At 44.4% G+C, this 14860-nt stretch overlaps 1 protein-coding gene across 1 annotated transcript in view; it reads right to left on the reverse strand.

The window, feature by feature from the left end:
• Window positions 1–1823: 1823 nt before the first annotated feature.
• Window positions 1824–14860, reverse strand: part of TAGLN (transgelin) — a 40430-nt gene continuing 27393 nt past the window's right edge. The window contains exon 5 of the mRNA XM_069614477.1: window positions 1824–3898. Within this exon, the coding sequence (XP_069470578.1) occupies window positions 3754–3898 (145 nt within the window). The 3' untranslated portion in view covers window positions 1824–3753. The remainder of the gene's footprint in view (window positions 3899–14860) is intronic.

The following is a 14860-nucleotide window of genomic DNA, read 5'->3' on the forward strand; positions in this document are numbered from 1 at the left end:
ACCGAGGGGCATATCGACATTAGCACCCGTGTAGTGCGCTACATGGGTGCTAAATGTTTTTTTTTTAAAATAAGTATTTTCTCTCTGAACGGAACGCCTTGCGGTGTCCCGTTCTCTGAGAGAAAATACTATGCCAGCATGGATGCCAAGGAATTGGAAGATGGGGCTCCATGCGGAGCCCCTCTTCCATTTCCATGGCGGCCATACTGGGAAAGGAGCCGCAGCGGCAGATCCCCGCTGCCATATTCAGGTAAGTGGGATGGGGGAGGGACAGGGAACGCAGGATTTAACTGGTAGTTTTAGCCCGCGCTCGGAGCCACCTGATTGGCTGGCTCCTCCGCCCAGGGTGCTACTGATGAGGTGATTGAAGGAACCCCACCTCTTTGATTGTGATAAAAGAAATCTGGAAGTTATGACAGAAGAATAGACAGGACTCTGTCAATGGGGGATAAACGTCCCTCTGAACCTGGGGCAGGAGGCCTACCAGAGTACTTGCCAGAGTCAGAGCTGCCTCAGAGGTGGAATGAGGGAGTAGGGAGGGGACTCTGGCTCTGTCCCTTCTACACGTGCCCGGATGAAAACACAAAGTAACCAGTATTCCTTGTGGTGGAGACCAATCATGCAGTTTACCAGGAAGAGAAGCGCGGCGAGGGTAATATCCAGCGCACCTATGACAATGTCCCCTTGTCCAGAAGCTCCAGTTAATCCAAATACAAACTCTGAAATGTACTGCAATTAGGGTAGCGGTCTGCCATTGCTAAAAGTCGGCAGATCTGCATACGAAAAGGGGATGGGTTAAGGTATTTGTATGTTCTCTGATTATTGTAGCCCGTCCCGGGGGATGGGGGGTGTAAGAAAGTCAGCAATTGGTCTAGTGAACCAGCTGATGCAGAGAACTAATAGAAGGGGAAGGGCGGGGATAAAGGAGTGTGGCAACCAGGACAGGCCAGTGTGGGTTGTTCAGGTGAGGTCAATGGAGAAGGCGGACCAAAAGACCAAGCAGAGGAAGGACTGCGCAGAGGAGTGTGAGATGCAGATTTCAGGAAGCGTGTGCAGGCTGAGGTACTGGTTGTTGAAAGGGGAACTTTGGCGTGAGAGTGTGTGTAATGTCAGTGAGTCTTAGAGAGAGTAGGGGTGTGAGTGTGATTGACTGGGAAAGATGAATGGGAGAGTGAAAGGATGGTGACTGGGGGGGAACGTGTGTGGAGTGGGATTAGAGAGTATTGAAGGGAAGTACAGAGGGGTGTAGTTAAGGGATGAGGGGGAAAACAGACAGCAGGAGTTGTAAGGCGGAGTAACACGAGAGAGACCGAAGGGAAAGACGGAGGAAAAAGGGGGGAGGAAAAGAAAGAATAGAACCTGTGAACAAGGAGCGTGCAAGGAAGATGATTGAAAGGCACCAAACTTTACCATTCTTATTGTGGGCATCCTTGTTAGGTTGCGCTTAAAAGACCCCGGTGGGAGTAAGTTAGACTGATTACCTTTAGGCCCTCACCATTCTCTAGTGACCATCTTGGGATTCGGGGAAATATAGGCCAGGAAGGGCAAAGGCCACGGTAGACGAGCCAGAGGGACGGCCTTTAGTGAGCCCCTTCTGAAACATTTAATAAAAACCCTTTCATACGCCATCGAGAGCTTTCTAGTGCTCTTGAGGCCATCTGTGACGAGCTGCGTGTGTTTATTTGCATGTCAGATTTTTAGCAAAAGTCAACGATCTATTTGTGTTTTTAATGTGTATAATGACAAATACTGAAAGACACATTAAGATGCAGCACCCCATTATTCCCCAAAACACGAAGAAGGAAGCAAAACAGAAACACCACTTTAGTAAAACCGTCTTACTTTATTTGGACATATATTGCTGGCTATTTTGGCTTGGATTTCGGAGACATCTGACACGGGACCGTGTTCTGGGCCCAGATGTGTCTGAGAGGCAGCTGCGGAGTGTTATGAGGATGGCAGGACAGTGTACATGCAACATTGGGACGAGCAGCATGAGAGCACCGATTGGGGTCGGGGACTGGGGGGTGAGAGCGATGGACCCTTCCAAGTTCCCACGCTCCTGTGCATCCGTTCTGCACTGCAGGACACGTGGTCTGTGTGTAAGGAAACGCGCCATTATTGCTTCGATTTGAACTTGTCTCGGTTCAGGCCATGCTTCCCGATATCCGACCCAGGGTTTGTTACTGCCCAGCTGTGACGTGTATTTATGCATTTGAAATATGTTGCCTTGAATGCCGTAGGAAACTGCTTATTCACTGCTTTGGGAATTACCTGGTGCTTAGTTACTGTGCTATAGACGATTTGTTCTTAGCCAGGTCTCTAGACAGGACTTGTGCTTGGCCACTGTTTTCAACAACCGAAAACGCTGGTTAGCCACTGCTGTAGAAAACACCTATGCTTAGGCAGTGCTCTCTTCAAGGCTTGCTCTTGGCTGTATCTTCCAGGAAGACTTGGTCCCAGCTACTCTTTTAGAAAGAAATGTGTAGTTGGGCCCTGCTTTAAAAGAAAGTGTGTACTGAGTCACAGTTCGATAGAAGACCTGTGGCACATTTCCAGAAAACACATGTGCTTGGCCACTGTTCTAAAAGCAAGTGTACTTAGCCACTACTTTAGAAATTAATTTGTGTCACATCACTGCTTTGAAGAACACCTGTAGTTATCCAAATATCTAGAAAGGACATGTGCTTAACCTCTATTAAAAAAAAAGCTTGTGGTTACGCCAAAGCACTGGAAAGTACCAGGCGTATTCACTGCTCCATAGGAGATGTGTACTTGGTCAAATCTTTGGAGAACATAGCCACTTCTTTAAAACGAAGACCTGTTCTTATCCACTCCCGTAGAACAATTATATAGTTAGCCAGCCAGCATTCTTTGTTAAAAGGGCTGTGCATTACTGCATGCCTCCAAATGTGGTAGCTCATAAGCAAGGTTAAGCACCCAAACCCCTTCTTACTACCCTGGGACTCTTAACAGTCCCTTGACTTTTCAGCTTAGTCCTTGACAAACCAGCTGTGGTGATGCACTTAGCTGGCAAGTTGGGAGTGCTGGCTTCCAGTCACTACAAGTGGTGGCCGTACCAGCCCTGAATACTTAGGGATGGGAAGCTTAGTATTAGCTGGACCCCAAAACCTCTTGGATGAAAGTACACCCGGAACACTGCAAGCCGGGGATCGGCAGGCTATTTTAATTGGCCACTTCCCTGCAAGAATCAGATCAGCTGCATTCTTAAGGAACCCAAGTGTCTTGTCTGTAAGAAACAATTATTATTTATTTTTATTAAGCTCTCATACACTCATGCCAGCAGAAATGACCTATTTGACCAGTCTGAAAGTCTTGCAGGGGAGCTTGCACCAGGATGCCTGCACAGCTAAGAGATCAGTATTTAGCAGGAGTTTCTGGCTGGGAAGTCAAAGTTCTAATACACAATGTAACTATGTACAATGGCAAGTAGAGTAATTCAAACCTTTCTTGTACTTTCCTGTGGACTCTTGCTTGAACAGTAGTGGCCAAGTACATTTATTTGGTGACATGTCTTCCCTTGCATTCTAGCTCAATTTTGCTTAAAGTCAAATTCATTTTTTGACATCTCAAACATCCCGTTGAACGAGACTCTGCTTTTATAGTCCTTGGTCATCGGTCTGTCGCAGCTCCGGCTGTTGTGGTGGTTCGCTCTGGTTTCTGTGTGTGAAGCTACATTTGGGATAAAGGGCACGTTCTTGAGGAAGTCTGGGGTAGATCAGCAGCGGCTGTCTAACTGATAATCTGCCTTGGTCGCCCATAGCCCGTCATGCCTGCTTGGGATGCCCCTCGGTTGGTGCCCATCTGCAGGCCGATCACATTTTTGCCATCCTTTAGCTGCTGGTCGCTGAAGTCTCGCTTGTGCTCTTGGGCTTTCCTAGGGGAAGGGAGGAGAAGGACAATGAACAAAATTAAAGTGGGGTTGACTAAGTCTATCGATTGTTTTGAACCTAAATCAAATGTAGGCAAAGCTCACTTTGATGTGGCGACTAGACAAGTGTGACAAGCAGAGTATGGCAAGGTACCTTATTTGGAGGCGATAGGATTTCTCAGTGAAACTCTTGAATATCTACTGTGACAAAGTGACTACTGCCATGCAATAGTACAGCCATGAGTAGTGGCTAAGCCGCCTACTCAGCCCAACACTACTCCTAAGCCATTAGTGATTTCTATTAGAAGGGTGAATCGGGTACAGCCCAACAGGTATAACTTCTCCTCTTTTAGTAACGTGGGCCCAGGGCAGGCTGTATATTCAGGAGGGGCGTTAGCTGAAACCCGTAATATCCGAAATAGCCTTAGTGCTGTGATTCCAAAATAAATGAATTTCCAATCTAGGTTCTCTAAAAATATGGAACTAATCAATGCAACAAACTAACTAAAAACACTACAGACGCACCCCTGCAAAAGAAACACAAAGAAGGCAGAACCAGCAATGTAGAAAAAGAGAGAGAAGGGGCATGAGGGGGGGGCTTAAAAATTGCTATTTTCCCAAAAGGTGGACCAGATAGGCAGGGTCTCTTCGCAATATCTTTTTGGTTTCTTGTCCTTGGGGGCTCAACTGCCTTGAACAAGGCTTCCGGAGGCAGTAATTCAGTGTCTGGTTGGTGTGCTGGTTGATTAGATTCAACTACCGCTGTGGCCCAAGCAGCAATGACACTTAGCACAAGGAAGCTTGGGACAGGCAGGTGATGTCCAAGTCGGTGTAGCTCCCAAATGGTTAAATGTGGAAATCGGGGCCCAGAGCTGCTCTTTGACCTCTGGTGTACTGGCAGACTCAATCCAGAGCCCCAGGGACATGTTGAGTCCTTAGTTCTGCATAGCCAAGTTCCCTGGCACCTACAGGGGGCCATCACCACCACTGAGCAGGACCTTGATTCAAGTGCACAACCAGGTTCAACAGCAGTGTCACAACCACTATTCCCTCAGGATGGTTAGGGGCAGAACTCTCCTTTGCCTTGGGAGCTTTGGAATTCACCTCTATGGCAGAAGACTTTAAAAGAAGGATTCATCTGGAAATAGTTATTGATACAGCCTATTCAAGAGTCCAAAGATGTACCAAAGAAGAAAGTGATCCCCTCTTCATAAAGGCAACATTTAGCGGGGATTGGACCAAAGCAAACCTGTTGCATGCAGTCTAATACAGGCTGTTGGTACAAGTGGCCTTTGCCTTTTAACCTCATACCCAGAGTGCATTATCCTGCAGGAAATGGAGGGGAGGGGGGGAGCTGAACAGAAAGTGGTAGAAAGCCCTACCAGAAACCAAGAGGGTGAAGCTCCTTGCTCAGACGTCCTCTCCTTTCTGGCTACTCCAACTCTATCCCTTCTCGTGCCTTCTGACTTCAAAGGGACTCCAGTGGTCAGCACACTGAGTGAGTGTGGCTTTGTTATTTTAGTTGTACCTTCGAAGCACTGGTTCCCATGTGACCAGCTGTGGAAGGGTACCAATGCTCTGAAAGAAGGTGTAACCCTTCCTCTGGGAAGCAAAGAAGGCAGCTTACGGGCCATTGTCTCCACTGGCAGTAGTGGAGACATCCCGGACAGGCGCTGATACGTATCAGCACTGTCATAGCTGCATCCTGCTCACAGATCTGATACTGGTATATCATCAAATTGCTGTGGCTGTAGAACTGTGCTCTTAGTACTCGTTGTGCCCCAACCATGTATGCTTTTATTGAAAGATGTACATGCCACCAGACTGACTAAGGCATTCAATTTGGAACCAGAGGTGCAGAAGATTAAAAAGCCACCTCTTCCGGGAAGGCACTTTGCATTCCAGCAGCAGGCTGATGCGGAGTGCGCCAGGAGGCTGTCCCGGCTAAGGCACACTTGTGCACTATCATTTTGGCATGGTGATTTTCTGAAAGGGGGCCTGATTAGCAGATCTCACTTTCAGAAACTGAACTACCTGCATCATGTTATGTAAAACAAATAAAAATGTTAGTTTTCGCACCCTCGCAAATGGCAATCCATCACAGCCACGTCTATATGCAGGATCTTGGAACACATTTACAATACACGTATGTTTGCTAAATTGCACACATCAATTTGACTATATGTATAATATTTCATAACAATAGTTGCCAATCTGGATTACGTTATCATTTTGTTTACATTGAAAAATACACGTTTTGACTGCTTCTATACTTTTTAACAGCACAAACTAAGCAGAACTGTGAAAGATAGATACAGCAGATAGGCAGTAGTGTAAATGAAAAAGGAAACTTGTTATGCAGGCTCAATTCCCTGGCCTCAAAGGGGTGGCTCCACTCTGGGGAGAAGGGACGAATTGTCCAGATTAGTCACAATGGCCACACTGTACGCATTGATGAGTCCCTGATTCCCACACCCTTGAGGAGTGTCGCATTTGGCAAAAATGGCCATGCAGGGTGCTTAAAGATGGAGAGGCAACAAGGCTCAGCAGAGCATTCTGGGCATCTGCATTGATCTAATGAGCCATGCACAACAAGAAATTGAGGCATGAGCCTTTCGTCCCCTGGAGCAAAATGTGTGGAAGGTTTTGAAATCCCTGTGGTCACTTGTAGAGGACAATCCTCAACTGCCACCTTGGAGGAATCGACAACCAGCAAGCAACAAATGCCTTTAACCACTGGCAGTTCTCAGCTCCCACCTTGGAGTAACACACCAGTGGATATCGTCAATATATACAAACACAAAAATATCTCAAAACTCTCAGCACTTCATTTATAAAAAAAATAATAATAAAAACGGAAATGCTGATCGGGCATTAGAGAGACCAAGCGGCCTGACTTGGTATTCAAAAAGCCCAAATTTGATCCTAAACGCCGTTTCCACTGGTCTCCCTCGGGTATCCTCACTAGATGATATGCACTTCTGAGATCTAACTTAGTAAAAATATTCGCACCCTGAATCTGATCCAAAATCACTGATATAAGTGGAAGAGGGTAGCGATTCTTGATTTATTATTTTATTTAATGCTCAATAGTCAGTGCAGGTGTGCATGGTCTTATCCTTCTCGGGGACAAAAAATAAAGGTGATGCTGCTGGTGCTTGGGCATGTCTGATAAAGCCTTTGGCCAGGTTTTCATTCAAGTATTCCTTAAGATGGATTTTCTTTTTCAGACAATGCATATATCCTACGTGGGATAAGAGCACCTGCCTCTAATTCAATTTTACAGTCCAAGGCACGATGTGGAGGTAATTCATTGGCCTCCTGTTCATCGAACACTTCTTTGAAATCTTGACAACAATCTGGCAACACCTCCATCACTGCTCCTACAGGCTGTCTCTCCAGAACACCACCTATTAAACAAATTCCCATCTAAGCTTCTCCTTCTAACGTATGATCTAGATTTATTCCCAAAAGGCATTCTGTCTGACAAAACTCAGAATTAAAATCTACAGTCCTTCAACCCCAATCGATCTGCAGATTGTGAAAGTTAACCACAGCATTGCCATAATCAACTGTAGTTGAAAGGGCATCAATTAATTCAAACACTATCCCCTCCCAATGTTTACTTGTGATTTCCAACCCCAGAATCTTCATTTAATGCATGATTGGTCCTGATGACAATGGAGTACCATCTACCGCTCTATCCAGTTCAGGCATTTCCTTTCACTATTGGCACGCCTAGGGTTGAGGACAGTTTCCTATCCATGAAGTTACCTGTGGCTTGCGAAATCTAACACACAAGGACCACCACATCTCAACTTGCCCTGCCAAAATAAGGATATATTCAGGGTTATATGAGGGGGAGGGGGCGGGGAGCCACCTGCAACGTGTTGGCCACCTGTTGACCTCTAGCCAAGAAGGGTGGAAATCTTCAAGGTGTATGAGAGCATCTCCCTACATAGTGATTGCTGTCCCCGCAATATATATAAACACAAATAATCCTTCCTTCTTTTCTCCTTCTCCCTTCGTTAAAGGGGGCCTCAAGTGACTCACTCTATCACAGGTCCTAGCAACTTTCTCTCCGGGCTCAGTCCTTATCCTATATCTCCTTATCCAGTTTCTTACTCTAGGTAAATTCCTCCTATGCTCTAACCTCCTTTCACTCAATCTAACATCGATCTGTCTTACCAAGGTAATATGTTCTTTGCCCACTGTTGGTCTGTCAGTAATCACTGCCAAAGCGTTCTTGAGTTCCTCTCTTAAACCCCTATAAAAAAAGAGAGTTTCTCTTTTCTTCCAGCCCAATTCTCTCCAAAACCAGGGCTCTAAACTGAGTAATGTATTTGATGAAGTCCTTATTTCCTTGTTTTAATTCTAGCAACTCGACCATCTACATTATGCATCAACATATGCCGATCAAACATCTTACACAACTCAGTCTTGAACACCACCAAATTCTGCAGCTCAGGACCTCATCTAGCCACCAAGGTTACTGGCCATGCGGCTGCATCTCCTGACAGATACGATAGAATACATGCCACCCTAGAAGCTTCTGGTCTACATAAAAATTGTAACTCTCACTGCATCCAGAAAGTTTAAAACTTACCTGGGTCCCCCAAAACGCTCTAATGGAGCCAATGGGGTTGCTAATTATGAAGGACCATACCCAATGGTTGAAATAGACTTAATCGTGTTCTCCTCATATGTGATTCAGAAGTCGAAAACAATGGCTATTCATTAAGCGCTAGACGAAGATAATGGCACATCTACATTCCCTTGAAAGTCCCAGAACAGAGAAAAGGCTGCAAGGTCAACTACAAAGGAGAAGCATTGCCTTAGGGCCTGACCGATGCGAGACGATGGAGTAATTGGGCAAGTGAGTAGTAGTCTGAGGTTGCTCCATGCACCTGAGTTTCGTTTTTGCTTACGTGCTGCTAACAAGCCGAATGTCCAAGGTTGGGAGGGTCTATGTAGCAACATGCTATGCAATGTTGCACAGGCCAACCAGCTGCTGTTGTTCTGCTGTAATCTTTATGATATGTATTTAGAGGTGGTTCGAGGTATGCCTACCAGATAAGGGGCATCCAGATAAGGGGCATCCAGTGATATTACTAATATTTATATGATACATAGGGATGTATGTTCCCATAACAATCGCTCCCTTCAATAGGTTTTTAAGTTTGCCATGTAGAATGATGTCATAGATGACGTACATCAAGGTATAAAGCCTTAGTGTACCCAAAATTGAAGTGTGAGTGGACTACAGTTTGTTCATCACATTGCCCATACTTTATTTGGGCTGATAATAAAGTAGTACTTTGCCATATTCTTTGAGTCTGTCCGGTTATTTGGGTCTGAGAGCATTATTGGTCATTCCATCAAGCACATGAGATGCTTCAAGGTGCTTGAGCACATTTTACTCTGCTACCAAAGAGCAAATAAGACTGTACTTGGCAGGCCTAGGGCTTGTTCCACGAGCAAGTGTGAGAGCTGCTCTAATCTGAAATATTTGTATGGTTGTGATTTGGTAGGGGCAATGTGTAACCCCATCCACATATTTGCTAGATATTGCTATCTGGGCACACATGCTAAACAAGATGCATAGGTGGGGCAGGCATACTTGAGTTTATTTTGATATGGGTCTTGAGGCAGTGCACTTCCTTCCTGTCCTGTTTTCACTCTTTCCCCTGGAAGGGTTAAGCATGCTATTCTCTTCTAAAGTGTATGAATATTAATGAAAATCAGTGGATCGAGGAGGAAATGATAATTGCTTCTAATCCTTGTTCTAGAAATATTACAGATCTAGTAAAATTGGCTTTCTGATGTGTAGTTTGTTGTGTCCATATATATTTGTGTTTATTGTAAAGGTCTTTTGAGATACCGGACATAGGCTGAGCTATTCCAGAGTGTATCAATGTTAATGAAGATGCCCATGATGGAGAACTAGGATTACAGGTAAATATCTTTTTTGTCCAATTTGCCAATCAGCAAGACAGCAATTATTGGTCCTGTCAAATACCAGTCAGATGTATGATTAATAATAATAATTTGGCATTTTATATAGCGCTGCAAACCCTCAGGTGTCTGAGCGCTGCTTATTATTGCCCACGTGTGTGGTGCTCATTTATCGACCTCGGAAGATGAAAGGCTGAGTTTGGCCCGGTCGGGATTCGAACCTGCGTTAGCATGCTCCTGTGCCACTTGACCGGCTTAATAATCAGGCATATTTTCTATTCTATAATGTATTGTGTGCACGTGTTAACATACATGCACCTATCCACCAATCAAGTCCCCTTGGGTATGTTACATTTGATGAGCAATGAGAAAATCGCTTAGATTTCAGTAATTCTGTCTTGAATTCTGCATGGAAGACATTTTCCAAGCCACCATTATCTCACAAGAGTGTCACAAATTGGCTTTACTTTCAGTGGGGAGCAGATAACAGACCTGCAGACATTGCAATATCTTCCCACTTTGTATGCCCGATCCTGATCCAAATGTCATCAGTGCTGTCATTTACTTAGTTTGTTGTTGAAGTGTTTTCTAGAGGGACGCTTACCCTTTAAACCCTTCAAACGAATTGGGGGTATGGTGACAGTTTTAATGTAGGGGGGCCCAATGACCGTTTTCAGCAGTGCGGGCTCCCTGCTAAGAAGGAGGAAATGTAAAGTGTTGTGCAAGATGCACAAAAGGCCCTGATAAGTTCTCGACACTGGTGAGAGTCCGCAGGTTAAGATTGGATAATGCTTGATTAAATAGCATTTTCTTTAAGGTGGAGATGGAAAGTATGGTTGTGTGCATTAGGTTCTGGTTAGATGCTGTGAGAGGAATTTCCAAAATGTGAATGTGCTCACTGAGAAGTCCCTCGCTCCTTTTGATGCACCATTGTGTCTAGCCATATAAGTGAACCACAAGCAGGTTTTATGCTGGCTGTGGCGGTCATAAAGATGAATAAGGGCCCTGAGCTGGAAGTTGTTATGCACAGGGGCAGTGCTTTAAGTGGGCTGGGGGCCAGCTGGGGCCGAGCCCTGTGAGTCTCCAAAATGTGGGGCTCAGCCGGGGCCCTGGCGGGCCCTCTCAGCCCCACCACAACATTGGTGAGACACATTATCCCACTACGGCCGCAGCCGCAGCTGTAATGGGAGATTCACCCGCCATTAAGTCAGGCAAGCTGACAGAAGTGCCAGCCAGCCACAGCGATGCTGGCACTTCTGTCAGTCACTGTAAATTCCTCTGGTGACACATCACGTGAGGGGTCACCAGAGGAACTTACTGTCCTTTTGTTTCCCCACCCCCTGCCCCGGTCACTGAGGCATCTTTAACCCTGGGCGAACCTGGGGACTCCTTGACATATTCCGATGAGATGGCTTGAAAAGTACACAATTCAAGCCATCTTTTATAAAGCTTTGCCAACAGACAAAGACGCCAGGGACTTTGTCCGTCATAAAAGTTTTATAAAAAAATGGCTTGAATTGTGTACTTTTCAAGCCATCTTTTATAAACAGAGAAATGTTTAAAAAAGATGGCTTAAAGTACGCAAACCATAAGGTACGTACACAAATATATAAATTATATATATTTGTGTGCGTACCTTACTGTGGGTTGTGTACTTTTCAAGCCATCTTGAAGTACACAAAACATAGTAAGACAAGCAAACAAATATATAAATGTAAGCATTTAGATATTTATGTGCGTACCTTGCTATGGTTTGTGTACTTTATTTATTTATTTAATGTGTTACAGTTTAGTTAATAAACTTTACACATACATAGCAACATAAATACAATAATGAGATTAAGATTTCACAATTAAATAAAATGGCAATACTAATAACAATAAATAAATAAATCTAGCCTAGTCACAATCATACATTCTAAGACCTAAAACAACCTAAATCTACCTATATCAAGCCCTGTAAATATCACATCAGGACTCACCAGGATACGAAATACTGACAATATTTGGAAGAAACAATTAGGAGTTAGAATTCACAATTACAGAGTAACGCATAGCCCAAAAAGGGTTCTAGTAAAGGTGTATCCCATCACTACTCCTGAGTGTAGATAAGGCCACCTATTTAGATCTTAATGCCCAGTTTTCCCTCTATGACCAACCAAATGTTGTATAGAGCAGTTAGAATATGGATATTTTCGGAATTTAGGCAGTGATGCCAAAATAATGCCTTAGAGGTTACTGCAGAGTCATGAGTATACTTTCCCATATGTTGATGTATTATGTCTGTCATACTACTACATTGAGTCGGAACATGTCGTGCTGTCTCTAGAACATTATTGATTTTACACAATCTGCAAATCCTTAGTGCCGACAGCAATTGATCTCTCCGGCCCGTGACCCATAGGGTCGGGAGTTGGTCCAGCCTTAATAGGAGTACAAAGCGTCGCAGTCTTTTGCAAGGGCATAAGTTAAGGTAGTCTTGCGGTCTCATATATGAGTACAACCTGAATTTCACAAATTCATAACTTTTCAATGCACTGAGGTGGGCAAAATTCTCCAACCAATCCCACATATCTATTCGTTTGTCAAGGGCTCTCTGAACTTGCCTGGTATAGTCACCTACGCGATACGTCCATCCTATATCAGCAAGATATCTTAACATTATAGCAGCGGGTGAGAGGGAATTTTGTTTTTTACATATTTCCTTATCCACAGCAATCAACACTGGATTTGTTGTACCACTACGCATTTTAATAAAAAACCCCAGTCTCTTTTTCATTACTATAGCTTTCAATGAAGGTATTCCCAGCTCTAGGCGTAAAATGGCCATTGGAATTCCTGGGGCAAGGCCCAAGACCCGCCGCCAGAATTTCCCTTCTATTACTTGTAGCCAGCTAAGATCTAGGTCGAACAGGGCCTCTAGTCCGTAGGTCACCATGGGTGTAAAAACCTGCATGTAGAGTTGGCGGGTGCCCCATAACGTAAAACCTCCTTGCTTGTTAGTGAAGTTCGCAACCAGCGATGTAACCTGCGCTGCTCGCGTCTTCCGAGAATGTTTGCATATACTATAGTCGCCGCTAGGCTCAAAATCAATACCCATATACCGATAATGTGGGGCATAAGGGGTTATGTTCTTACCCACCATGAGATTTACGCGTGACACTCTTTTATTGGTAAATCGTAATACCTTAGTTTTATCAAGATTGATAGTAAGGCCATTATGATTCGCATAATCCCACAAAGCGGTGGCCGATCTGCATAGGCCACTGATTGTGTGATCAAAAATGACCAAGTCATCTGCGTAAGCCAGGACAGTGCATACCAACTCCCCAATCTTAGGTGGGCAATTTGAGACGGCCGTTATGGCCAAAGGTATGTCATGGACATACAGATTATATACCAAAGGGGCCGTCCCACAGCCCTGTTTCACCCCCCTGTTCTGCAGCACTTTATCAGTCAGGTGTCCCTCTTGATCTAATTTCAGTCTAACTGACGTATTATAGTGCAGCAATCTAAGGTAATACAGGATGCCTGCTGGACACCCGAGACCGTTAAGTTTAGCCCACAAACGTTCTCTAGGGATGGTGTCGAAAGCTGCTTTAAAATCAATATATAAAGCGTATGAAGGTGGTGCACCTTTATTGCGTGCTTTAGTTCTCAACAGGTTCATGACCATTAAATTGTGACTCGTTGAATAACCCTTCCTAAATCCACACTGGAAAATGGACAGAATGTTGGCCCTTTCTACCCATGATTGTAATTCCACAAGCAGTAATGAAGCAAACAATTTACCCGTTGTGTCCAGCATGGAGAGGAGCCGATAATTAGTGGGATCTAGGCGATTGCCCTTTTTAAAAACAGGTATCAATACTGCTGTTTGCCATGAGCTCGGTATTAGCCCCTGTATCATTATCTTCTTAAACAGTATTGCCAATACGCTCGCCCAAAACTCGGGCTGCTTTCTCATAACTATATTGGCTAGACCGTTCGGTCCTGGAGCTCTGGACGGTTTGAGCGTCTTTATCTTGGTAATTATGGCCGCGTATGAGATATCAAAGGCCAGATAGGGAGCCAAGGTTATCTGAGAGCCCAATTCGTCTCTCTGTAGGATTGTATTACGGGCTAGTAGAAACTTAACCCATTTCTCAGCTTTAATTGGATTAACCATTTGGCCCTTCGTTGACTCCCTAGCATCCCCCAGAAGTGACCAGATACTACGAGTGTTTTTAGAACAAATCGTCTGCACTAATCTCTGGTGGGCCCAGGTATTTACGGCAGATTTTATATTGTTAATAATAGATCTATATTTATTTTTAATTTTCCTCGCAACCACTCGTAATACATCAGATGGTCCTAACTTTTTCTTACTCATACGCAGTTCCCGTCTCAAGTCCCTTTTGGCATCTCTAATCTTATTATTATACGAGCGAGGCCCACCCTCCGGTCTAAACATGCTAATGGTCGGAACCAAAGCATGTGTATGAGAGAAGGCTTTTATCCAATTTTCTATTGATTCAATAGACATGGAATGGAAATCGGGTAAGTTTGGCCATTTATCCATCTCGAGTGCCAGTGCTGCCTGATTAATGTTCTTAGCCGACCACCTAATGTTGGAGCCTGATTTATTCGCATGAACTGTGCCCATATTGCACTTGTCGAAAGCTCTCTGTTGGATGTTTAGTTAACAGTGGAGAGCTGAATGATCGCTCCATTTATTTAGTGATACAGACATATCTTCCACTAAGAGGAGCATTTTAGGGCACATGAAGATGTAATCAAGGGTACTACTATATAGCCCATTGGACCAAGTATGTTTCCCCGGGTAGTCACTATTCGTATAGCCATTCAGCATTTCCAGATCCCATTTGTCGAGCAGCCGACGCCAACGTGGCCCCTCGATGTCAGTTTTAGTATGTGTTAGGAGATGTTTCTCTCTTAACTTGGGGTTTTGAGGATATTTCCCTGTCTCAGCGGGAATACGACAATTAAAATCACCCACAACAATAACTGCTT

This window comes from Ambystoma mexicanum, chromosome 9 (genome assembly GCF_040938575.1).
Source record: "Ambystoma mexicanum isolate Mex_15411 chromosome 9, UKY_AmexF1_1, whole genome shotgun sequence".
Taxonomy (NCBI): domain Eukaryota; kingdom Metazoa; phylum Chordata; class Amphibia; order Caudata; family Ambystomatidae; genus Ambystoma; species Ambystoma mexicanum.